We start from the raw sequence: 27,797 nt of genomic DNA, 5'->3' as shown, positions 1-27,797 counted from the left end.
CAAATAAAGCTCTTAAAATATATTTTAAGCTATATTTTAAAAACTGGATGTTTAAATAGCTTCATGATTCTCCCAAGACAAATAAAGTGACTCATTTTCTGCTGCTGCAGAGAGCACTTCTCATTTATTAAAATCTATTTCTTACAGTTCCTAAAAAATAAGTGTTGTCCAAATAAATGGCTGAAATGAGGCGTATCATTGTGCTCACCTGAGACTTACAGCAATATGTGTGTGTGTATTGACATACAGCTAATAGAACTGAGGCTTTATATTACTATGAATTCTTTAAAAGCAGCAAAAAACTAACTAAACAATTTTAGGCATATGAAAACCAAATAGAATAAGACAGAAAGGTCTCATTCATATGCAAATAGCTGATAAGAACTCAAATGCTGAAAGCTGTTTTCTAATTCCAGAAGTTTATATTCCTCCTTTTCCAATTCATTGTGCATGATAAATTTAAATGCAAGTGATGCTTTTGATGCATAAAAAGGACAGGTACTGATATCTTGAGCCATATCAAAAGTAGAGTGTCCAGTCACGGTGATATCTTTCTATAAACACAGAAGTAAAAAGGCTCAAAAACACCATCCAGAAGCAGTTTGAACAGAACCAACAAGCAGTTGGAACAAATTATCCCATTGTGAGGGAAGACTGGGAAATTGGTGAGAAAGTCTGCAGGGCTAGACCAGGAGCTTTTCAAACAATTTAAATACAAAAAGAGAACATACCACAAGTGGAGGCTAGGACAGGTAATAAATCAGGAGTATGACAGCATTGCTCAGCTACTTAGAAAGAAAAATCAGGAAAGTCCAAGTCCAGGACATTAGGGAAAAATTCTATAGGTATGCTAATTACAAAGAGAAGTTCAAAATATATGTGGCTATGTTGCTGGACTGGGGGTGTGTCATTGACAACCTAATGACAAACGATGCAGAAAATATTTAAGTATCTAATGCCTTTTTTGCCTTGCCGTCACAGTCCTCAGCATGTATTTCTACAGTCTGAAGAGGACGTGAACCCTTAGCAATAAGGGAGCAACAGATTACAGACTACTGAGACAGTCTGGACATATTCAAATCCATGGAGCCAGATAGGATTCACTGGAGACAACTGCCACTATGAAGCCGGTTTACCACCAGAAGTCCCTGCTGGCTGGAAAAAGGTTAAGACTACACCCATGTTTAATGAAATACTTTAAGACCTAAGAAGAATTCAAAATAATACACTGTGTGTGACTGGCACCAGTGTCTTCCACCAAAAGCAGACACGTTTACCTTGGTAAACAAAGTGGAACCCTCTGGCTGATGCCCCACTCTTAGCACTGAATCGCAGAAGAATTTGATTAGATGTAGCCAAAGGCAATGTCTCTCCTACAAATGAAAACAGAAAATAAATTATGTACGCAAACCAGAAAAAAGTTACAACCCTTCAGTATGTAATCAAATATACTCTTAAAATACATAGTTTTATGTTTTCCTCTACAGTTACAGAAAACGTAAATAACAGTGTATAAAATTAAATTTGCCATTGGAGGTTTGAAACTTGTCAGAATAAAAAGACTTCATGATTCAGAACATAAACTTTCTAATATTTACTGCAGCTGTTGGAACTAGAGCTCCAATAAACTGCTAGTCTGGGGAAACCTACTCTCATGTGGGGCCAAAATTTTTGGTTAACTTTTTTCTGTGCCCGACAGCTTTAACTTGCCTTGCTAAACACATTGAACAGTTAAAAGTATTTGAAAAATGCCACAGGGGATCTTCATGTGATGTTTACCAATTCAAAACTAAAACTGAAATGAGGAAGAACAGATGCACTTGTTTTATGTAGCTGCTTCAATAAAATATATGTTCATACATGAACTATATTACATTGCTAAATTTCTAACAGCATTTCAAATTTTATATATTGACTTGAGTACTAATAAAGATGTTTAATATATTTTATCTCCTTTCCTGAGATATTTATCTACAGTCATGATAAAAATTCAGTAATTAATCACTACAGACAAAATTACGGTACTTTCACACTGCAAGGATGCCACTCCACATGAAAACTGGTTTTATTCTCATTGGATTATATCTACCTTTATTTTAGGAAATTCTACTGAAATGAATGATAATACACTCATTTAAATATCTTAGATAACTGGATAAATAGGTTTTATAATTCTTTCACTTAGATTACTTTTATATTATTGTAACTAGTATTCCACGTAACAGAATCCTATCCTAAACCGATGTAAATCAGATATGTCACAAGTAATAAGTAAAAATCATGAGTTTAAATTCCCTTCAATTATTTTCAAGTGTCTGCTCTGAAAACAGACATTAGTTCTAAATTTTTAATACTTTTGATGGAGTAAAACTAGGTGCTTAGGTGAGTTGTCTCTTAAATTTAAATATTAAAAAGTAAATATTTTGTTCCTGAAATCTTGCCAGTAATTAAACAAATTTTACAATTAATTTGTGAACTCTTATTATGACACAAATAGCTAGGATTCACCAAAGAAAAATGATGAATTGAATTTTTCAAATAATAAAATGTTTTCTATAAATCAAATAGATACATTACATTCTTTTAATATCAAGTATTTCTCCAATTATTCAAAGTGAAACCAAGAAGCGATGAAAAGCCCTGGACTGTAAAAATCCTAAACTCACATATAAACTTTCCTAAATACTAGGAGTGTATGACAAAACACATTCATGTATTTGTATATTATCTACTTGGGATGAACACAGTCATTAGATATGCATACGTTGGAAATTCTGGCCATGCTGAAATCCATATAAGTTTAATTATGATTTCACAGGGTCAACATTTTGCTATAGTTACCTGAATGCAACAGCTGGCCTGCTTTTAGTCTAAGTGCATGTTTGCATACAGATAATTGCATTTTGTGAATGCAAGAAATTTGTATTTAAATTAGACATTCAGAAATGTAGATGTGTCATTCATAGAGTTTAGGGACAGAGAAGATAATTATTCCATCCAATCTGCCCTCTTACATAAAGATCTGAGAATTTAATTCAATTATTTCTGCACTCATCCCAATGATCAGTTCTTGCCTAAACCGTATGTTCCAGAAGAATATCTTGATTCAAAGATTGAGAAGGGTCTTCCATTTCCCTTGGCATCTTGTTCTAATGACTTCATTATTATACTTCCAAATGAAACATTCTCCTGATTTACCTTTTCCATGCTGAGCTGTGTAAGAAATATATACTTCTTTTCTTTATTACTTACCAGAGTGGGATCCAGACAGTGAACTAAGAAGTCTAGCCTGAGAGTTTTCTCCATCAAATAATTCTGCCACATCATTCAAAGCTGTCTGAAAATAGGCAAACTGTCCAAACACAACTACATTAAAAAAAAAAAAAAAGAAAGGAAAAGAGAAAAAATAAAAAAGAGAAGACAAAACAAGTATTTAGTCTTTAAAAATAAATTTAATGGGATATTTTTGCTTGTCTTAATTACCAGTGGATTCCTGCATGAATCTTTTCCAAGTTAATTTATTGTCTACCATGATAAAACAGCTGCATTGAACATAAGTAATAGGGATCTGATGTGCTTTTCATTATCCATTATTTTTAGTTAAAAAAAAAAGAAAATTAAATCACTCTTTCTCCAAAAGTGTGCTCTCCAGTCAAACAAGTCTTGTTCCTTATTGCATAGGTACCTATGAGAATAAGAAAATGGAAAATCTAAAAAGGAAAGTTTTTTACCAAAATTTCACTAGCAACCTTAGCAACTATTAGGGAGCATTGTCATACATCATTAGTTGCATCCAGCTTTAATCTGAGGAAGATGTTTTAAACTTATTGATTTGATTATTTTTGTAACTTTGTATTAGTACTTATTTTATCAGAAAAAAAATAAAACCCAATCAACTATTAAAGATATCAATGTGTTACTGATTTTGATACATTGCTACACTTAATTTGTACTTCAGCTGTAAGTAATTTAAAGTGTATTAACAAATAAACCATTTAATTATACGACACATCTCCCCAGAAAATGTTAAATGGCTGAATGAATTCAAATATTAGATCACAAGAGAAACACGAAGTAATAAACCAGTACAGTCAATAAAAATATTACTTCGTCACACCAGCCACCCATATTTTATTGACAAGGCAGGAATCTGTTTCAAAATTATACCCACTCCAGATTCTGTATACAAACCACAGGTCTTCAGTGCAGCACAATTTCTGTACAGCCTGTATTTTCCAACTTCTTATAAAGTTCTTTTTTTGTTTTTTCTTACTTCTTTTGTGAAGTAAGCAGTAAAATGGATCTTATTGCTAATTGTCTGGACTTGAATTAGGGAAATCTGTTTTGCAGAAAAGCATGCCCTGCATACAATTGCACAAGTTTTAGAGATTTTGTCCAAGTATTTTGACACATTGAAAGAACCAGTTTTGTAATTTTTCACTAACGTTTCTGGCATTTTTATGTAAAATTGCTTTCTTTCCCTTCACTGTACTAGTTAAATGTGATCCTATTCATCTGTCCCTTATTAAAATATAAAAACCAAAAATTTAAAATATAAGAGAATATTTGATGCTTGTTTTTTGACAACTGATTTTACTTTTCAGGAAGCTTGAATGAGTAATTATCCTATGATGATTAATGATGTAATCAATGAAAGCATTCAGGATACACTTGGATAGCAGACACAGATGGCTTAGCTAAAGTCCATTGATTACTCAAGGGAGAAGTAAAAGGTCAAAACTCTAGAATCAATTTCTGCATCAAGAATACATTTATTTTTGATATGCAATTTGCAATATATTGAAACTCTAAGGTCACTATTACGTTTGAAAGACATCCGAACAGCAGAACAATGATCAATGATTGATAAATCAATAGAAGAAATTCTTACCAAATTCTTTAGGTACAGTTATTGAATAATGGCAGGTCTGCCCAGCGGTGTAATTATGAGGATAACTTGGTGATAAAACCACTCCCTCTGATCCAGTATACTGCCCTCCACATGGTGCTGGAAACAAAACAGAAAGAAATGTGTTACATTAATTACAGTTGTCTGTATTAGTTCAGTCTGAAAATGAAAATCTAAACATCATGAAGTGACAGGTCAGTGTTTTTGGTTTTGTTTGGTTTTCTTATAAAGACATAGCTAGTGGTTCTTTCTCAGGATATAATTTTTATCAAAATTTCTTTAAAAAGACAATATATGAGAGTTTTACTTGACTGCAAGTATTCATATAGGACTGGAAGTATAACTTAGTTGAAAGAAACTGTAAACACAAAGTTTAGGTTTTGGGGTTTTTTTTATTTTAACATATGTCTATATCTAGGTATCTATGTATCTATGTAAGAAAAAAAAAAGCTCAGAAAAAAAATGTACTGCATAATTAAAATGGCACAACACAGTTGTCTTGGGTCTCAGAGGGATACATAGGTAAGCTAACAGTACCCTGCACAGCATGCCATGAATTCTGCTTTGTCAACGTACACTTGAATTACTTTGCTTTTGATAACTTACTAGATGATTATTAAAAAAGCATATAGGTTTTACATAAAAAAAACTTTGGACTCATATGTATATAAAGCAGAACAGAAAGAATAAGAGAAACTCTTTCAGCTACAGAATTTAGAAGGGGTATTTAAGGATAGTGGAGCCCTAACCTTCAAGACCAGTCAGGCATTACAGAAGTAGCAGTTCTGCCCATATCATGAGAAAAAAAATGAACAAGCATGTGTGCTATTGTCCTTCCATGTATGGGCAAGAAATGTGGCATTGCTGAGGGACTGCTGGATTTACCAATCTTAAGTGAAAGTGCTACATCATAGTAAGTCTATGTCTCAAGGATTCCTCGGGAAAAGCCAAAGCAGGGAGTGGATGAAAGGGATAGGTGCTTTTGGAGAAACAGCAAACATAAGGAGTGGGTATTTTTAAGTTAAAATATCTCCTTGTGTTGGATATTGAGTAAATACATCTCTACACAATGAAAAAAAATATTGCTGTCACTCTTCTCAACTGTTGAGAACTAATGGAAAGTTTTGGCTTCCTATCAAAATCTTCATTAAAATGTAAGTGTAAAAATAATTACATTGGTTATGTGCAATCCAGTGCTCTTTTTCTTTTGGAGAGGGGAGTCAAACGCTTTCATCAAGCACTGTTAATAACTGTAGATTTTACGAGAATAAAAGATCACCATATGCTGTTATTTTATCCAAGAAGCCAATATTGAAATTATTTTAAAAATAAATAAATAGATAAATTAAACTTTTAAAAATAGAAGAGTGACATTGCTTTTTGTTTTTAAGCAAGAAAAGGATCATTGCAAATCTAAACAGTTATTTTCTACCATAAGGAACAAAGTAAATCAATGTTACTTCTCTCTGGGAATTTTACATATAGCCAATTACATTTTAACAACTACCTGGAAAGTAGCTCTGAGGACACGGCTCTGGGGTCCAGGTGCACAAGTTCATTGGTCTGGGGCTACCAAAGGATGCTGTTACCAGCTCCCAGCTCTGCTGACCCAGTTCATGTGCTGCGGGACTGTACCCAGTGAGTGTGGGTACAGCCTGCGCTTTGGTCATTCTCAGCTCCTGGCTCATCTGCCCTTGTGGAGTAGAACTGCTCTTTCTGCTCCCTGACAGCAACTGGGCTTTAAAATCACACTTCAAATATCTCTACAAGTTTAACTTCCTTATACAGGCAGCAATTAATACTACAAATCTGTGTCTTCTCTTAGCTGCTTATATGAATTATTCAAAAATCCAATGTAATGATAGAAGATGAGAAGTTTAATCTATCAGTAGGCTGAATAGGATTATGTGGTTGAAGTGAAACTCAAGTATCACAAGGAATCAGTTCATGCCATGAATTTAAAATCTTTATATTTTTTTCTCTTCTTGCTTTGAGGATACCAGAAACTAAGCCACAAAGTCTATCTTGTAATTATAGGATGAAATTCTCAAGTCATGAATATTTCACTGGAATGAAAGTATATTACTTATGCTTAATTTAAAACAAATTTAAAAGTTACGGAGTTGTAAAAATGTTCCCTTCTAAAATGTGCTTTCCTATTTTTATATATGTTTTTGATGATATCTTTAGTAATTTTTATTCTTACATCTTTGTAGTATATCCACTCTGTATAGAAAGCCTGTGAGTGCTTAGGCTAAAAAAAAGATGCAAGAAAAGTTCTCTTGTAGGTTAAGGCTGTAAAATTTATCAGTGCAGTGCTGTGACAGTCAAACATACCCTAAACAGACTTCTTAATTTTGACTATAAGTAACATTTGTTCTAGTGAGCAAAACCTAGATTTTCAGAGGATGCATTTTAACAACTTCATTAAGGACTGTGAAATTAAAAATGAAATCAGTATGCCTGAGACTTTCCATTAGTGTTTTAGAATATACCTACTGGCAGTTGCCAACTGTTACCTGGACAAATATGGAATTTGTTTTCATTTGTCTGACTTTAAAATGCTACCTTAAAAATAAAAAATAAGAACCACACCACAAAGAAATAAGTTGAATTAATTCGCTTAATTGTGGTAATTGGCTTAAAGAACTAAAGGTGTCATTTTCAGAAATTCTTGGGATCTCAGCACTCATTTTAGGTTCTTTTCCATTTTTCGTGCTTCAAAATTTGTAATGTTTTTTTAATCCAATAGTTTAAAGAAGTTCCAAAAGGGGCAATTAACTATCAGTATAAAGAAATATAAGCTCAGAACGTTTTACTAAAATTGCATCATGAGCATTTTTGCTTGATATTTTCAGGTTTGATTGGGTTAAGTTGTATATTACAGGGCTTTACGTGACAACAAAGATGATCCTGAGTGTATTTTGGTTCTGGCCTCCTATACAACTCCTACCTTTAAAATTATGTACATTTATATGATTTACATAATGAATCTGTATTTCATATATTGATTTAAACATAAAATAATCTTTTTTTTTTTTTTTTACACTTTCCAGTCACATCGTTGCTCTTTTACTTTAAATTATCAGTGTCTCCGTTTTACTCAAAACCATGCCCTGTGACAAAAAGGAGGATACCTCCTTTGGATCTTTGGCCCAGCCATCATTACAGTACTACCGTAACATAAGGCTTACAGCGATCCAAAGAGCTCATCCAGTCCTCAGCAATCTGCAGTTCCATTATAACCCAAAATTTGAGAGTTTTGTCCTTCTCATAAATCAAGCCTATTTTATTAAAAAGTTATTGAAGACTCCACAAAAGTATATAAATAGATAAATATTCATTTATCTACTATGGTTTACTCCATACTACAGACCCAACTGTAGTAGCCATGTAAATGATACTTAAAAAACCTCTATACCTTAACTGAAGTCACTAGTATGTGTTTTAAAATGGAACACACAGTAAACCATACTAGATAAATAGACCTAAAGTACTTCCACAAGCATGTATTCCAGTTTAGTTTTACTCGGATTTAATAGTGTCAAGATATCCAATCTTTCAGCTACTAATTTATGCTTCTTTAGACAAGCAGCTATTTAGAATAGATATCACAAGCATCTCAATACTGCATTAACTGTCACCTTGGCAAAAGAATTATAATTATTGAGGCAGAAAATTAAAATGACATCTAAGAGCTATGGCTAACTAATTTATCTCTCGTTTCAGCATTTGTCTTGTATAAATACAGAACAGTTTAGCAAATCAAGTTACATATATTAGTTATTGTCAATAAACTACTAAATGATTCATGTAAAATTTTAGGTTTTTAATTATCTATTGGATGATCCTCAAAATGAACTCAGCATGAGATATTGATATCTATTTTGTTAAAATACAGGTATTTTTTTAGTCTGTCTGTTCTTGACCTTTACCTGCGAGTGTAAAAAAATAGAGGATTCAAAAGAACATTTTCCCTATTTTTTTATGTTATATTTTATAAAGTGTTATAATAACAGATACTATTTTAATAGGAAATTATTTCTTCAGAAATAAGATGTTCATTCTGCTTTAAAAAATTAAGAAAATAAATGTCAATCTTTAAATTTAAATTTGAATTCTGTGTCAAAGACACAAACAGCCCAAAACATAAAATGAGGAGTATATTAGTTTACAAGGCGAACCACTGGTCATTTTTCTTTTTCTACGCTACTCAGTGTTTTATAACAACTTCTTGAATAATACAAAATGTAATTGTTCTAAAAGTGTAGTTTCATAAGGTATTAAAGCTAAGCTATTGCAATGTCACAGCAAAAGCTGCATTCTGCACTCCATAAGTAAAATATATTCACAATACACTTGCTCTTTTTCTTTAAAATCCTTTAAAAACCAAAGTTACTAAAACAACAACCCCTGAGAAAAAAAATTCATCCCAATTCCACTTCTTTGTTGATGGCGGTTAACAAGCTCAACATTAGCCAGCAACGTGCCCTTACAGCCCATGTGCCCTTACAGAAAAGGTGGCCACTGGCCTCTTGAGCTAAGTGTTAGTAACATCATTTGCCAAAACATCAAGGGACGTGATCCTTCCTCTCTACTCAGCACTGGTGAGGCTACATCTGGAGTGCTGTGTCCAGTTCTGGGCTGCCCAGTACAAGAAATACATGGACTTAGTGGAGTGAGTCCAGTGAAGAGCCACAAAGATGATTAATAGACTGGTGCATCTTTCATATGAACCGATGCCGAGAAAGCTGTGACTTTAGCCTTGGAAACAGAAGGCTCAAGGGGATCTTATCAATGGGTATAAGTACTTCATGGGAGAAAATTAAGAAAAGGGTGGAGCCAGACTCTTCTTAGTAGCGTCCACTCACAGAACAAGAGGCAATGGTCACGAATCAAAACACATGATGTTCCATCCTGACACAAGAAAACACTTTTCTACTGTGAGGGTAGTAAAACATTGGAGCAGGCTGCCCAGAGAGGTTGTGGAGTTTCCATCCACGGAGATCCTCAAAACCCAACTGGACACAGTCCTGAGCAATCTTTTCTATGTGACCTTGCCTGATCAAGGAGGTTGGAGTAGGTGGCATCAAAGGTCCCTTCCAATTTCAGTGATGATATGTACAGGGGTCCATCCAGGAGATAAGCTAATTACAGTGTACGTTTGAGGATCATCCAGCAGGCAAAGTCAGAAACAGAACTTTAAATAAGTACATGGGCCATAATTCAGGCATGAAGTGAAGGCCCAGGACTGACTTTGAATAGATCTCCTGGGCCTTTGGTCAGGGGTTGTAAGTGGAGATCCCAGCTGAAGTTGGTCAGGGCAAATAAGACCTGTCTGTGCTCTCAGGGCCATGCTGCAGGTAGTAAAATCTACACAAAATTGATACATTAATATCCTGTGATTCAAATTAATAATAATGTTAATAACAACAATGAAAACAACAAAACAACAACAATAATAATAGCAATAGGTGTAAGTATATATAATAATGACAGGTTTATAACAATAATATTATAAATATTAAAAACGTGTCCAGAGTAATTTAATTTTTTGTGGGTAAATCTGTTTAGCATTAACCTGTTGCTCTAATCCAAAAGGCTTGAAAATAAATGTTGCATACTTTTGCATTATTCTGTGTTCTCTGTTTCATTGGTAAATTATTGGTTTTCTTTACAGAGTGGTTCTACAGTCACCATGCCTTTCCTTAAACTGGCATAATCCATAATTCTGTGGATATTCTGCCCATGTCTGAAAAGATGAGTTTAAATGATATATACGTATTTGTGCATATGTATGTGTGTGTGTATATATACATGTATAAAAATAAAAATGTGTCTGTGTGTGTATTTATAGGCATTGTGTTTGCACTGATGAGATCGCACCTTAAATATCGTGTTCAGTTTTGGGCCCCTCACTACAAGAAAGACATTGAGATGCTGCAGCACGTCCAAAGAACAGCAATGAAGATGGTGAATGGCCTGGAGCACAAGTTCTACGATGAGCGGCTGAGGGAACGGGGGTTGTTTAGTGTGGAGAAAAGGGGGCTCAGAGGAGACTTTATCACTCTCTACAACTACCTGAAAGGAGTTTGTAGCGAGGTGGGTGTTGGTTTCTTTTCCCAAGGAACAAGTGATAGGATAAGAGGAAATAGCCTCAAATTGGATATTAGGAAAAATTTCTTCGCTGAAAGGGTTATCAAGCATTGGAACAGGCTACCCAGGGAAGTGGTTGAGCCACCACCATCCCTGGAGGTATTTAAAAGATGTGTAGACATGGTGGTTAAGGACATGGTTTAGTGGTAGACTTGGCAGTATTAGGTTAATGGTTAATGATTTTAAAGGTCCTTTCCAACCTAACTCATTCTATGACTCTTATTTTATGTGTGAGTGTGTATGCATCAGGGCAGTGATTATAATCCAAAATTCCTGAAATAATGTGAAACTTGTGTTGAAGTCTAGTAGAGTAGTGTTTTCATAGCTGAAGTCATGAAGAGAAGTAGCAATTAAGCGCTATGGATAATCAGCAACCCACTGCATCAGCTTCCCATGCCTTTTTTCTTTAGGAGTATAGACATAGACTTAGGCTATGGCTACACTGGACACTAAACACTACAAGAGCGTAATCTTTGGCTTTGAGATGAAACAGCATGATTGGCCACAGCAAATACTTGTACTAGTATGCTACTTACCATTTTAGAAATATATGCGAGTGGTGTAAGGTCTGGACCAAAATCATGCCTGGAAATAGTCTAACAACTTAAGTCTAACAACTTTTTTCAGACCCCAGTCACTGAGCGCAATTGAAATAGTGTATGCATAGCCTAAGTTACTACATCCTTTTAAAATGCAGTTCTAAATTACTATCACCAGGCAGGTTATACCCGAAAATAATACATCCTGAGACTATGTGGGAGCACAGATAAATCCCAGTTATTATAAATCAGCCACATACTGAAGCTCCATTTTGTTGAAAAGACCGCCCCTCCTTGCAGTCTATGAAACAACAATTTGGCAAGAGACATACAAAGAGAATAAACAGAAACAATGGATAGGGCAGTAATACTTCATAATTAGTATTTAGTCTGTTTTATATGGATTCTCATACAGATCACGAGCCTTCCACTAAATTTGATGTAAAAGGGAAACCATGGATACTTACATATTACATTGCAATCATTATTATGAACATAACAATATATGTTGATTTCAGAATTTAAATTTAATTTAAATAGTTAAAACAATACATTAATGACTAAGCTATTGTCCAAAACTCATATAATCATAGTTTTTATTGTTTAACTTCAGATTTTTTTAAATACTAGCTATATGCATAGAAATAGTATAAATAGCCACAGGGACTGAGAAACTCTGAATTCCCTGGGGGGACAGGGAAATGTTAAGAAAACAGTACATACCATTACAAGATGGCAATGCTCTGTTCCATGCTGGCTTTCCATCTGCACCAATTACACATGTTATAGTTGAAGGATCGATAATCTTATATCCAGAATCACACTGGTAAGTAATAGTTGAACCAAGCTTAAAGTCTGTTCCGATTCTTGTCCCGTTCATGATGTTTCCAGGATCAAAACAAGCTTCCCGTGGCTTTTCTGTTAAAATTAATTAAAGTAAATCTATATACACTTTCAATTAAAAAAAAAAAGAACTGTTATCAATGTTTTTTTCCAGTCAGTGTACATTTTTCAACAGCTTATTAAAATACTTGTTTCTTTATGCTTACTACAAGATCATGGATGTTTGCATTAGACTGATTATCTAGCCTAGGAAATTATACTGAGAGGATCCAACCAACAGCATTTTCTACCTACCTTTTGGTAGTAGAACTCTCCAAAAGCTGAATAACTCCAATGAAGTTTAGTAGTGTAGAAGAAAAGCTACCATTTCTAGAATTTACCACTTACACTATTATGTTTTTTAACCAAGTATTATGCTCAGTACTCAATAACTTCTGGTTCGAAAGCTGCTATACTATGGAATAATTTAAAAGTTAAGAATGTATTGTTCCTTTATACTTCATATTTAAGAAGATATAATAATAACTGGAGGTCGAAGGCTGACAAAATAAGCACAACAGTTTTTTTCTGGCACAAGATAACAGGTATCAAATCTTTAAGTCAACGTGAGCATAGACATTGATTTTAAATGTTGATTTTAACAAGACTAGGATTTCATTCATCATCTTTGTCAAGTTAAAATACAAAGAAAACAGACAGGAGAAATAATTCATATTATTAATGAATTATTTCAAGAATATGATTGAGATAATCTTCAAATAGGAAGGGTTTAGGCACTGAACATTCTTTATAACTAAATAAATGAAAACAAAATACTAGTATTACTACACTGTTGACAACTATGCAACGCTTTTTCCTACAAAAGGCTTAAATACAACTCAGTCCCTTTAAAATCTATGAAAATATTGTGTAATATTACTTCTATAAACAATATTTTGCTAAATATGTGAACTCTTAAAAAGGGAAGGATGCACCTAATACAAAGTTCATTATAGGAGGCAAAGATTCTAATTCATAGTCAAAGTTTACAGCATGCCACCTTCCCTTATTAAATGTTAATAAAGAATGTATTTTAATGAAACACTCAAGGAATATTATCAGAAAGCAAAACTGGATGTCCATAATAGAAATGTGAAGTAATAAATTTTATATAAAATCTTAAATAATGTACTTAATAAAAATACTGAATTATTAGGCACAAACATACTGCCCATTGAACATAACTTTTTGAAATATAGTTTTGCTCTTAGATGTTACGTTCTTATTTTCTTATTATTTCATTTAACTTCTAGTTGCATAGAGGCACACATATCAGACTATGCTGAGAACAGAAAATACACACACAGTGAAAACGTGTATGCACATTTTCAACGGGCATCTTTATCTCTTTATCTCCTTCTGCTCAACCTGTCATTTTCTTTCCTTGCAAGCCAATAAGGTTTCCTGAAACAAATTGTTTTCCCATTTTATTTATATTTTGTTTCAAGTTTAGATGGGAACAAACAAAGTTTTCATCTATCGCAACATGATGAATACTTGGGGAAGAAAAGTTTTGCCAACATGGAGAATAATGCATAATGCTGGATGAAAGATGAAGAACTAAATATAAAAATTATTTAATAGTTCTTTTTAACCTCTCTCTCTTTCATTGGTATGTTATTTCTATATTCTTTAGATATTTTTGTTCCTTCATTTCTGACATTAATGTGGTTTACTTCCATTGTCAAGTATAAGAAGCTGAGGCAGCACCTCTGCTGATGAAAAACAGCTCGATAAATCTCAGCAGAGATGACAATCAAGTCAGAGACAGCATCTGCGACTGGAAAAGAAACCAGCATTTAAAGTGAGTGTGTGTCTTTAACAAACAGTCAGCATAACCCATTCTCTGGCTAGTAATAGGTACCCCCAAAAAAAGGCAAATATTGTCCTGCAGTAGTTATTAAAAAATGTTTATGTAGATTCAACAACAAAGTAGAAAGGAAAATGTATTGGTATGTATCAGCAAGGAAGCATCAGCAGCCATGTATTCCAAATAGGTAGGATAACTCTTTTCCAAATGCTATTTTTGATGTGCATTTCTGTCTCTATTTTTTTTTCTGGAAGATGAAAATGTGCATAAGTAATGTGAAAGAGATTTCATGAAAGAGGATTTCTGTGTTCCTCCATATATTTACAGAAAATAGTTTTCAACACCTACATCAATGAAAAAAAGTATTTGTCAGTTCAGTATAAGTACACCTAGAAGTAGACAGATTTGAGTCTCAATAAATAGTAAACAACATTTCCTTCCCTTTATGTTTCCACAGATTATGGTAAGAACAGTACCTTTATAGTCAATGGCAAATCCTGACATTCCAACAGAAGCATCACTGCGAAAAGCCAGAAACAGACTGTTACCACTGCTCTCTATTCTTTCAGGAGCCTGCGAGCCTTGAAAGCTGCCAATTAGAGGACTGTTGGAATCTTCCCCTTCATAAATATGCAGAAAATCATAACTGGGTTCCATATTGAAACTGAAAATAAAGGAAGAAGAGAATTAAGTCTTCATTTCTTTTTTGAGTTCAACGCTACTGCCCCTGTGGCTGCCAATCTTCTGCCTAACACATTTTCTACTCCAGAAATAAGTGTCTTTTTAAATATGATTCACAATGAAAATTTACTAACTTTCAATGGAGTTCTCTTTGCCATTGATTTGAACCCACTCAGCTTTCCATATGATCTCCTATCAGGCCATCATGCAGGCTCTGTCTACAGCCAGTGAAAAAGCAGCAAATCCTCCCCATCTATCTTGAAAACTTTTCTCAAGATGGAATGAATCACCTTCTGCAGAAAGGCTGCAGCACTTTTAGCCTCTTACCAGTGACCGCAAGAATGATCCAGACAAATAGCTTAAATTAAAAGTCCAGCTTTTAGTTGGCTCAATTGGATGATATTAAATCCACCTATTACAAACATAAACTCCGCATATTAGAAACAAGATGCTTTCAAATGGACAGACCACTACCCTGGGACTTGCCTTTGTTCATACTCAAATTATATCAGAGAATTATGATAAATTAAAGTGCATTCTTATTCTCACTAAACCATCAATGCTATGCCATATTTGATGACATTTATATGTTTATACAAAGCAATTATGAAGATATTATGAATGGAATGTCTTTCAGAAGAATTTAATTGAGATGAGTTCTGAGACAATATAAAGATAAAAACATAGGCATTTATATGAGAAATTTATACAGAGATAGAGAAAAGGATATACTAGGAATACTGAAGAAAATATAAGAAAAGTAAAACTACATTAAAAAAGCAGTCAAGGACTCAGTCAAGTGAGTGGATTTTTTTTTCTTCCTATTAATCTTTGTAAAATATAAATGTTCAGCTTTTTTGCAAGGGTGGTGGTCGGCTGTTTTTCTTTCTATTACATCAGCTAGTACTGTTACACACAAACTTTTCCAAATCAAATAAGGAAGGAACAATATCTTAAGCTAAGAACACAGCAGAAAAAATTTGCTTAAGTAATGTCAAATTGAAATGGCTTCATATAATGAATAATATTTTATGCCCTATTTTCAAGAGCTAAGGGAAGCCAGAAAAGTGTTTTGAAACTTTCGCTAAAACAGAATTTTTAGTTGATAATTTTAGAATTGAATTAAAAGAAATAGCAGTCTATAGACCAAAAACAAGGAAAAGCAAATAGTACAGGACAATGGGTTTCATCCTTTCTGTATCCAACAAACATTTGACAAAATACATCGCATCTCTCTATTTTCAGCCCACTTTCTCATCCTATGTAGACACTGCTGTCTTCTCAAAGCCAGTTGCTTGAGAATAGTATGGCACTTAGCTGTAGCACACTGACTGAGAATGAAAAATTTTAGAAAAAATGAACAGAAAATGGTAAGTTAAAAAAGTAGATTTTTCAGATGTCAAAGAAATATTATCCCTCTCGATCACCTACCTACTAAAGGTCTTGGGAGTCAGGGGGAGGCCCCTGCTGACTGGAACCTAGACAATATTATTCCAATCTACAAAAAGGGCATAAGAGAAGACCCAGGGAACTACAGACCTGTTATTCTAACCTCATTTCCTGGAAAAATTATGGAGAAGATTATACTGGGTACTATTAAAAGGCATTTGAAGAATAATGCAACTATCAGGCACAGTCAACACGGGTTCACAAAAGGAAAGTCCTGCTTAACTGACTTGATATCGTTCTGTGATAAGGTCATCTGGTGGATGAAGGGAAGTTGTAGATATAGTTTTTCTGAATTTTAGTAAGGCTTTTGATACTGTCCCTCACAGCATCCTTCTTGCTGTTGCGAGTTGTCCAACTGTGGGATGAACAGGTACACAGTGCATTGGGTGAAGAACTGGATGAACAGCAGAGCTGAAAGAGTTGTAGTGAATGGGGCTACATCTGTCTGGCTACCAGTCACCAGTGGTGCTTCTCAGAGTTCAATTCTAGAGCCAGTTCTGCACAATCAACAATTTGGATGCAGGAGCTGAATGCATCATTAGCAAGTTTGCTGATGATACCAAACTGGGAGCTGCTGTTGACTCTCTTGAGGGACAGGAGGCCTTGCAGAGGGATCTAGAGAGATTGGAGCACTGGGCTATGATTAATGTGATGAAATTTAACAAGAATAAATGCTGGATTCTGCACCTGGGACGGAGTAATGCCACGCACAAGTATAAATTGGGAGAGGAGTGGCTGGAGATGAGCCCTGCAGAAAGGGATCTGGGGGTGCTGGTTGACAACAGGCTCAATATGAGTCAACAGTGGGCCCTGGCAGCTAAGAGGGCAAACTGCATCCTGAGGTGCATCAAACACAGCAACCAGCCAGTCAAAAGAGGTGATTATCCCACTGTATTCAGCATTGGTGTGGCCTCACCTTGAGTACTGTGTGCAGTTCTGGCCCCACAATTTAAGAAGGATGTGAAAGTCCTTGAATGCATCCAGAGAAGGGCAACAAAGCTGGGGAAAGGGCTGGAAGGAATGTCCTACAGGGAGTAGCTAAGGACTTTGGGATTGTCTAGTTTGGAGAAAAGGAGTCTGAGGGGCAACCTCACTGATCTCTACAGCTTCCTGAGGAGGGAAAGTGGAGAGGGAGGTGCTGAACTATTCTGCCTGGTATCCAGTGATAGGACACATGGGAATGGCTCAAAGCTGTGCCAGGGGAGGTTTAGACTGGACATTAGAAAGCATTTCTTTACTGAGAGGGTGGTCAAACACTGGAACAAGCTTTCTAGAGAGGTGGTTGGTGCCCCAAGCCTGTCAGTGTTTAAGAGACCATACCCTTAATAATATGCTTTGAGTTTTGGTCAGCCCTGAAGTGGTCAGGCAGCTGGACTAGATGACCGTTGTAGGTCCCTTCCAATTGACAATATTCTAGTTGAGTCTAGTCTGAAAATCAAGGAAGTTATTGAAAGGATTGCAGAGACAGAGTTATTTCAGCACTGACATTTCATGTAAATCAGAGGGAGTTTGTGTTAGTGCATTGTTATTTGTGTTCTAACATTAAATATATTTGTAAAACTATCTCATTTTACTTCTCTATTACAAAGTTACCAGCATGTATTTGCAAGCTTCTTCATTAAATACAAATCCATATTACTCTTATGATCCATTTATACAAAAAATACAGTATTTTAAAAAAGTAGTCAAAGTTTTCCATTTTGGCTGTTTGACACTCATATGTATATAGATAATAGTGTTGGTTGTCCCCTCCTTCCTAATTTGTATTCTAATTTTCCTTTCTTTTTCAGTTTTCTAAACATATTTACAAGATTAACAACCCCACAGCCTACACCTTTAAAAGTCCCTATATCGCCATCAGTCAGGAGACGGATGAGTTTCTAGGAATATTCTCCAACATCAGATAGTTTTGTAACAGGTAGTGTCAAAAACCTGGGAAGCTATGGCATAAGCGTTTCTTTCACATTTCAAAGCAAGATTTCTCTCTGGAGAATTTACAAACTTCTAGCACAGAATATCAAATTTAGGAAAGATTTAGGCAGTCCAGTGTGTATTACTGGACTGCAATTATTTATAAAATGTACTGGAAGTATAGCATAAACTACAAATTCTATTATATTGCTCATACTTGTATTCCTTAAAATAGAATTCACAAACAAACCTGAATACTGAGTAGCTAAAAGTTTATTTTGTCTTACTTGAAATAGTGCATTTGAGCTGATTATTCAGGCAGTCCACAGAAATATGCTACTTAACACACCTAGCATGTGACATTTTCAAGAGTGTAATGAGTGGAAAACTATTCTCATCCCTTAATGCTATTTGATCAAATATGTGAAGAATAGAATTATTATATTCTTGATTATATAATTTCAAGTATATTAGGCTTTGATTCTTTAATTTCTTGTGTATCGATATTTTATTAGAAAACACATTGCAGTCAGTCACCAAAAGAGACTGGGTTTTTTTGTTGTTTTGGTGGGTGCAAATATGACACAACAAAATGCTGAACATGCCATCATCTCTTCCAAAAAGGATCAGAATTGATCACCATCCCATGAAGTCAACAGTAATGTTTCCATTCTTAGATTAAAAATCACCCGTAGGACAGAGAATCAAAAAAAGAAAAAAAAAAACAAAACTTCAATTATGCAACAAATATAGGATGATGAAACATTGACTAAATAAAACTTTGTAAAATTATGAGACAACATTATCTAGACATCTTGTATCTCTTGACTAAGTAGAACAATTTTTTTATTCTGATCTGTGCACTCCAAGAAAAGTGTATTTAGCCTGTATTGGTAAAAACCTTTAAGAACTAAGGTACAGACAGTTTCCACTACAGTTCAAGTCTCTACTATAAGGTACAACAACGTAAATCAAGCATTTCTATAAATTGACATTGCTTTTCAAGGATTTCTATTTCGTAAGTCACAGAAAGTTTCGTTGCTCAGGAATATATTTGATATCAAAAGTGCCATATAACTATATTATTTTCTTTTACATTATTTAGGAGCAATGATATAGCACATATTAGATGTATGCTCCAGGACTTAGGCAGAGAATATAATTAGAAGCTTTAAGAAGTGACAAATGATGCCATTTTTAGATGTGACATTTAAAATCCTGTTAAATAGAGGCATTCATCTAGAAATGGTACCTTTTGAATATCAAGGCAATGACAAAGTCAGGGTTTACTTTTATTCTCCAGTCACATTCTTTCCCAGGAGGATAAGGCTGTGGATAGTTAGGTGATAAAATAACTCCTGCTGGGCCTGTCAGGTTTCCTCCGCATGCAGCTGTCACAATGTAAAAAGAAATGGGAATATGGTCACATGTTAAATTCACAAGCATATATTAGCTGTTAAATAGGAGTAAAAAGACCTCTATATTTACCAAAAGTAATAATAATTTTTAAAAAAAAACCCAAAAAACAAAACAAAACCCAAAAAACTCAAAACCAGAGCTTTCCCACTTCCAGCTAGCAAACATTTTTGCATTTTCCTTTAAAAAACGGAGCTCTGTTCATATTCAAAAGAACCACAAGAAAAGCTCTTTCTAAAAGAATAAAAATATGAAGTTAAATAGGAAGTCTCGTTTAATTTGTTGTTACTTAATCCCATCTCTATCAAGCTGAAGTATTTCTTATGTACTGGAAGTACTTTAAGAACTGGGAAAGCTCAATAGCAGGATTCAGGATGCAGTTTCTTTTGCCCATAGATGTAAAACAAAAAAGTTCCATTCAGTAAGTAAAGGTATTACTATTATTATAGAGGTGATTCTGCCCCTCTACTCTGCCCACATGAGATGCGACCTGGAGTACTGTGCCCACCTCCAGGGCCCTCAACATAAGAAGGACATGGACCTGTTGGAGCAGGTCCAGAGGAGGGCCACGAAGATGATCAGATGGCTGGAGCACCTCTCCTATGAAGACAGGCTGAGAGAGTTGAGAAGAGAAGGCTCCAGGGAGACCTTATAAAGGCCTTCCAGTACCTAAAGGGGGCCTACGAGAAAGCTGGAGAGGGGCTTTTTACAAGGGCCGGTAGTGGCAGAACAAGGGCAATGGCTTTAAACTGAAAGGGGCTAGATTTAGATTAGATATTAGGAATAAATTCTTTACTGTGAGAGTGGTGAGGTGCTGGAACAGGTTGCCCAGAGAAGTTGTGGATGCCCCATCCCTGGAAGTGTTCAAGGCCAGGCTGGATGGGGCTTTGAGCAACCTGGTTTAGTGGAAAGTGTCCCTGCCTACGACAGGGGGGTTGGGAACTAGTTGATCTTTAAGGTCCCTTCCAACCCAAGCCATTCTGTTTCTATAATTCTGTGATTACACGCAACAAAAAAACAAATATATTCGTTTAGTTACCATAAATTAAACAGATAAGGAATTCCACTTCCAAAGATGATAATCACATAGGAGTCTAACTAACAAGTACAGTAGTCAACATGAGCTGCACAAAGTCACGCAGACTGATAGGAACACATCTGTAGTGCAAAACAGTTGGCACTAAGGATTTGGAATCTGCACTCAACATTTTAAAGAAGGAATTTTTCAGGCCTTTTCTAGTCTGGTCCAACAGACTGAATGCTCACTAGTGGCTGGCATACATCAGATGTCCTCCACACACTGGAGTACAGTGTGAGACATCTTGCAGTTTAGTCTCATTCTAAAGCTCCAAGAAAATTCAAAATCATGAACTAGAGCATGAGCGAGAAAATTACTTGGAAACCATGCTCCTAGCCCAAATGAAGACATTCCCCTTGTGGTATTTATGAAAACAAACTAAACTTTCTCCCCCCTGCCTTATTTATTTATTTGTTTATTTATTTAAACATTTAGTATACTTATGTATCTGGGGTTTTTTTGTGTCTGTAGTTTTGGTACTTTAGTCATTATTTTTGATCCAGGGTGTGGGGTTTTTCGTGTTTTGTTTTTTTTTTTTTCTCTTTTTTTTTGTTGGTTTGGTTTTTTGTTTTATTCACAAATAATGGTTCCAGGAAATGAGTCACATGTTCCGTATGTGTGCTGATGATTCAGCCCAAGATTACCATGATCAAAGTTATAAAGTACAAATAGAGCAGAAAAAATTAAATAATCAAGAATGGAAGCCGCACAATGTTCAGAGTACTACAGAGTATTACAGTTACTAAATGTAAATCATTTTTCAATTATAAGTCAGCATACTGGAATAAGGAATTTATGGTAATTTTTAAAATGACATATAATGGTTTTAAAGAACCCTTTAGTTTTCTAACATTCTCATGTCTACTTGAGTAAAGATTACTTTAATCTGCTTTCCCCTTCAAAGTCATCTTGAGTATACGGAAGAATAGCAATATGTATATACTTTTTGCTGAAAGGTACTTTCTCTTTCTTTCCTTCTTTATATCCTTCTTTTGTGTTTTTGGGGTTTTTTACCAGATTGTAAAGAAATACGGAGTGATTAAAATTGGTATTTACAGAAAGACTTTTGGTATTTACAGAAATGACTTTTCTAGACCTTTAGGCACCACATGTTTTTGTGGGTTTGTTTTTTTATTGTTTAAATATTTTTAGTTTGGGAATAATCCCAGTATGTTTAGTAAACTTTTTCATGCTGTTATTTATACATTGCACACAAGGCATCCAGAAGACAATGTTCAGATTATATGCTGCTCCAGTTCAGTTAGATGATCTGGAGTTAGAGACATCATCCTGCATTATCCTGAATTGTTTCCAGTATTTTTGAGATATAAGTAAACACTTTAGAGAAACAGAGGGACTGCAGTTTGGGGATTTGCTGTTTTGGAAAGAGCATCTCCAAAATGGCTTGTAGAAAGAAAAAGCATTATGCTTATTCCATTGCTATTAAAATATATTGTATCTGTTTTTGGGGATCATTAAAATAAGTCTTCATTGAATTATAAATCAATAGGTAACAAAATCATAAAGATTTAAAAAATTACTATACTTAGCAGATAATTTTTCACACATGTTGATTAACTCTAATCTTAGAATAGCTACACTGATCACCTTAAATTACAGCAATACTTCTAAGCATGTAGTTATTAGTCTGCTGACCAGAACCACAGAGAGATTATGCCATATAGGACTATGGAACCAAGAATCGAAACTTGTTTCAATGAAGATCTCCCACCCCCTGCTGGTGTTATGGAAATATATCTAATTTCTTTCAACAGCATTATCATTTGGACCCCCTTCTCTGCATCTACATTTCCCAACAAGCATCCTGCTTTGGAAAAAAATACTTTTAGCTTCCTAGGGATTGCTCAGGATGGGTATTTAATCTATATGAGAATTCAGAAAATTTTCAGAATAAATAATGGGCTGTAGTTTATGTAAGTGAATTATTAAAGAGACAACCATTCTAACAAGAACATTTCAACAAGATTTTTTTTAATCTAAATCACCTCTTCCATTTAATTATTTCTATTAGACTTCATCAATTTTAAACTTGTATGAAGTTTAAAGAGTAGAATAGTGAGAAAATAACATCCAAAAATAATGTTAATTTTGAGAATGAGTCTGTCAGTAATCATAAATGCAAAATAACTGGGTTCTATAAAGAGCATCACTCCAGCATGAGCATCATATGCCCACTAGTTGAACAAGAAATCTGATCTGTATTAATTTTAAACAGAGACTACAGTTCATCTTATTACCTATGCATGTAGGAGGATCAGGTTGCCAGAAGAATCGGTTATTCATTTGAACACATGTAATTTTAGCCTGTCCTTGAAGTTGATAGCCAGGGTCACACTGAAAGGTGGTAGTGTCTCCAGGCTCTCTGCTGTCTCCATATCTAGTGCCGTTCTGTGGTGTCCCGGGATCATTACAGGTTGACGCAATAGAAGCTGTAAGGCAATGAAGAAATAAAAGCTTTAAGGTGTAAATACTAAACATCCACCATTAAAAGCACAATATTTTTACAAAAGCATTCAAACCAGAGGCAATATTATTTACTCATCAGTTAATATAAGAAGGCAGACTTAAAACGAGTAATCATCCAGAAAGTGGATACACAAATCTACATCCACTACGGATTTATGGAAGGTGCCAGGTCTCTTCTACTGGCTTCAGGTAGCCAATATCCTGAGTTGCAGTAAACATTGCAGTCTTCCCAAGGAAAGAAGGTTCCTTCTCTGGAGGCAACTGTGCCTAAATCACTGAACTGTACTCTGTGCTCCACCCAAAGATGTCTTTTTCAAAGAACTTACCACAAGTGCAAGCAAAAGCCACAAAGAACTTACCACAAAAGCAAGCAAGAAGTCACAAACCTAGTGTCACAATCACCATTAATGATATTGGTGTGTATCTACAAGGAAGTCCTTGTTACTTATTATATCTGGCTGTGCCATTCTCCAACAGTCTCTGGGAAAGTAGCGACTATGTCTTTCTGTATTTTGAGCCGTATGTAGCACTTCAAGTGCTTGGGTTTTAGGATAGCATTACAAATTACAGGCAAAAAGAAGACTAAGAACACAAAATATTATTTCTCTATGTTTGATAATCACTTTCTGTTGTTTAAAATAGAGGGGCACAGTCTTTCATACACCCTACGTATTAGTGATAACAGTCTATCCTCCTTGCTCTTTTTTTTGGGGGGGGGGATGTAGGGGTGGGTGTAGGTATTTTTTTCATTTTTTCTGTTTCAATCCCAGGAAATATTAATATTTCATTAAAATGATTTTGTTAGCTCATTTCGAATGGTACAACCCGAAGGCTTTCATAAGATAAAAGAGCTCTATCACTACCATCACTATGCAACCTTTGTGACCATAATGTACAGGTAATCCATTTTCTGTATTAATAACTGCATCTACTCCTTCCTTCTTCACCTATAGAGTATACCATTACAAGAAACCGCAGGAGCAACTAAACTTTTGCAAACTTGAAACAGTTACTAAGTTGTACAACTGGAAAACTCCTTTTTTTGTGTGTTGTAAATTTGCAGGAGAAAGGAAGGTTGAAAAAATAATAAGCAAAAAGAGAAACAAACATTTTACATTGGTAAAATGTTTTTATGCATTTACTAGCAAACAGATAGTCACTTAGACAAACCACAAAAACTGTAAAACATCCCTATATAAGAATTTATGGGTTATGATAACTGACATCTTACAAACACAGGAGCTTTGTCTAACATTATATTTTTCATAATATTTTGGCCTTGTTTCCATTCCCAAATAGTATATCCCATACCTTGGGATGGCTACCATATCTAAAGGAAGTAAGAGACACGGCAGGTTTTTTTAACAGTGGCGGACTTTTTTCCACCAGAATTTATAAGCATCAATCCAAGAATTAAAGTAATAGCCGTCACTACTAATGAGTACTGTGTAAGCACTCCCCAGGCACCACTCTGACAATCTACCTGACATCCCATATTAGTGCAGTTTACCAAATGCATACTTGGCCACAGGGGAAGGAAAGCATGGTCATGACCTCAGAGAAGTTATTTCTTATTCGACAGACAATAGCAGTTAGAAAAAATGGTTCACTATAGTATATATCTGTTAAAGAATCATAATTCTTTCAAGTATATGACCATAAGCCCATCTCTGTCATTAATTAGTATCTTTTTTCAACAAATCTCTGACTATCTTCATTTTCTCCTTAAAAGGTTACACAACACAATGTCTCGGCATTTTTCCCATTTTGACTGTGTCAAGTACGCACCAATTATGAAGGACTGATGCCTTTTAATATTCATTTCACTGTTAATCTTAATTTCTTATATATAGCATTTTAGATTTTAAAAACAATGACAGATGTTTAATAAGCACCAAAATATTCTTTATACTTTTGTTCTTGCAGCCTCAGAAGTTATTTTATGTATTTGAAACTAACAACCTCTTTATCATGCCAAATACACTTGATCCTAATTAAACAAAACACCAGACATTTAAGCACTGACGTGTGATCTAGTAAAGCGAACATTTAGACAGACTATCAACTCTTTAACTTGTCTCCTTTTCAAGTTGTTTTACTTCCCAAGAGGTTCTGGAACTGCATGAAAATTACAAGCCTACTATTGCTTCATTTGGTATTGTGCAAACACCTAAAGGGTATAGAAATTATATGCATTGATAAGTAATCCAGACATTAAAAATCACTAGTTCTTCTGTCATCGTTCTTCTTTTATAGCAGGTTCTTTTCTTCTCAGCCCATACATTAATACATAAACACGCAGTTAACACCTAGCTTACACACTTATGAGAAAGGCCACATTCATGCTGTGATGTAACATTGCCATATGCAATTTTAAAAAAAAAAGATCTAAGGAATTCAGAAACTTGAGGCTGAACACAATTAAAGCACATATGCTGTAAAGCAGCATAAGCAATAGCTAGATTTTAAATTTAAGGATGCTAAATCAAACCAAATTCCACAGTTAGACTTCTTAGAAATGACTGTAAAATTAGGTGCCTAAAACTGCAGAGCCGGGAGAGGGGACTGGAATGCCATTAAGCCGGAAAAGAACTAAATTGCTGCTTCTCAGTTCTCGCACATGTGTTCTAAGCAGTAAGCTACATGATAGTCAGTGGGTTACACAGTAACACTCTGTACATACAGACTTCCCATCTCCTACTGTCTCATCTGCTCAGAGTGGAACAGGCTTTTGGGTTCACAAAAGGTAGACCTAGAGGAAGGTGCCAGAAGAATGGGCAGCTGGAAAACCCACAGATTGCTAGGGAGTTTTCAGACCTCCGTATGTTGGCAGCCACTGTGTTAAGCCTCATTGTTTTTAAATTAATAATCTTCCAGAATCCCATTTTAGAACTTATTTTGGATTTGGGCCCCAAATCACGTTTTCAAAGTGGATTTAAAACATCACTGAAAATCAATAGGAGACTGTTTTTGGGAATATGACACACTGTATATTTGTGTGTCTGTAGCCTTGTGAGCAATATGTTAGGTTTGTGCCTAATTTATTTTTCACCTGAAGGACACTTCTTTTTTTATCAGTTTGTTCAGCCTGTAATCCATTGTAGCTGCAGAAAAAAAAAACACATCACCTTCATCGATATCGATTTCACTATGTCTATGGCAAACAATCATGTAAGCCATTTACTGCAGCGTTGTGCTGCAGAGACTATTTTTTCTATTCCACGTGGTTACAAAAATAATAAAGACGTTTTGGGAGCTAGGCTTGTAAATTTGCAGGCAATGGACAAGCTTTCCCTGTTTAGTGCATTATGCTTGCATAATAGGTTTGAGAAGGATTTCGACATATCAAAGCTGAGACACTGTATATAGGATCTGCAGTGTTTTCAGACTAACAAACATTTCCAAATGTCAAAGAATAGTTTTTGCTCTCTAAAAAGTATCTCATGTAATATATGTAAATATAAAGACTAAGAACTGTGCACATTAGCATCAACCACATATTTAAATATCCTCTATTGTCTAAGAATGTAAAGAAAAAAAGAAACTGAAGTGATAATGCAGCCTCTTTCATCAAGTTTGAAGTACAAAAACTCACAAGTTTAGAGATGACCATCAAAGTTACCCACAAGTTTCATTTCCTCTTAGTTCCGCAAGAACCAAATTAAGAACTGCTACCCACCCCCTGTGAGGCCAAGGATGCCTTGCCCAGGCCATGGATTAGATGATGAATAGGAATGCTATGACACGGTTTCAGAAAGCTGTTATTGTGAGCATGTAATGCAACATTTATAGCACCACAGAAAGAAAGAGAAGAGACTGAACTGTGAAATGATTAGGTAATAGCCTTTGAAAGGGAATCCTGAATTCTTGTGTCCTTTTATTTATTTTAACAAGGGACGTCTTAATGAATTTCATTTTCTTTAAATTCAAAATTTAGTTAGTAACGCAGATATGTGAATGTGTAAATTTCTTTTAAAATATATTTTTGTGTTAACCCCCTTTTCTTGATAATTTAATTGTGAATCAAACTGGAACAATTGCATGACAAATCCTAGCAACAAAGATTCTGTCATGGAAATGCTTACACTACTTAAATGTAATAGCTCAGCCCACTAGGAAAGTGATTAAAAGATATTTCAACGATAAAAGAACAATTTACAAGACAACAGTAACAGTTGAAGACAGGTGACACAGCTATTGTAAGAGTTGCTGTAAACAAACAAATGATCAAATGGAATTAAAAAACTGGACAGAAGCAGGTGTCATTGCTTAAACAGATATCAGATTAAACCCAGTATCATTAAGAACTATCAAACACAGAACTGCTGATGCTTCAGCTCTTGTCAGAGGAAGTGAGATATCAACAGATGTGCCAACGTCAGACATAGTATTTTCCAAATAATTGTTCTAATTAACTGGTTGGTATAAGTTGTTTGTTTTTATTACCATAATTCATGACTTCTGTTGTTAAGTCAAAAA

General features: G+C 34.9%; 1 protein-coding gene across 2 annotated transcripts in view; it reads right to left on the bottom strand.

Moving 5' to 3' along the window:
- The window catches only part of CSMD1 (CUB and Sushi multiple domains 1), a 1,197,532-nt gene that overhangs the window by 185,851 nt on the left and 983,884 nt on the right, over positions 1-27,797 (bottom strand). For both annotated transcript variants that reach the window (XM_063330346.1, XM_063330347.1), the window contains exons 27-33: positions 23,090-23,281; positions 19,590-19,728; positions 14,773-14,960; positions 12,328-12,522; positions 4,892-5,008; positions 3,253-3,366; positions 1,278-1,373 (exon numbers count right to left, since the gene is read on the bottom strand). In XM_063330346.1, coding sequence (XP_063186416.1) covers positions 1,278-1,373; positions 3,253-3,366; positions 4,892-5,008; positions 12,328-12,522; positions 14,773-14,960; positions 19,590-19,728; positions 23,090-23,281 — 1,041 coding nt within the window. The remainder of the gene's footprint in view (positions 1-1,277; positions 1,374-3,252; positions 3,367-4,891; positions 5,009-12,327; positions 12,523-14,772; positions 14,961-19,589; positions 19,729-23,089; positions 23,282-27,797) is intronic.

This window comes from Chroicocephalus ridibundus, chromosome 3 (genome assembly GCF_963924245.1).
Source record: "Chroicocephalus ridibundus chromosome 3, bChrRid1.1, whole genome shotgun sequence".
Classification (NCBI taxonomy): Eukaryota; Metazoa; Chordata; class Aves; order Charadriiformes; family Laridae; genus Chroicocephalus; species Chroicocephalus ridibundus.
Note: the sequence above shows the minus strand (reverse complement) of the source record. Positions and strands in the feature narration are given on the sequence as shown.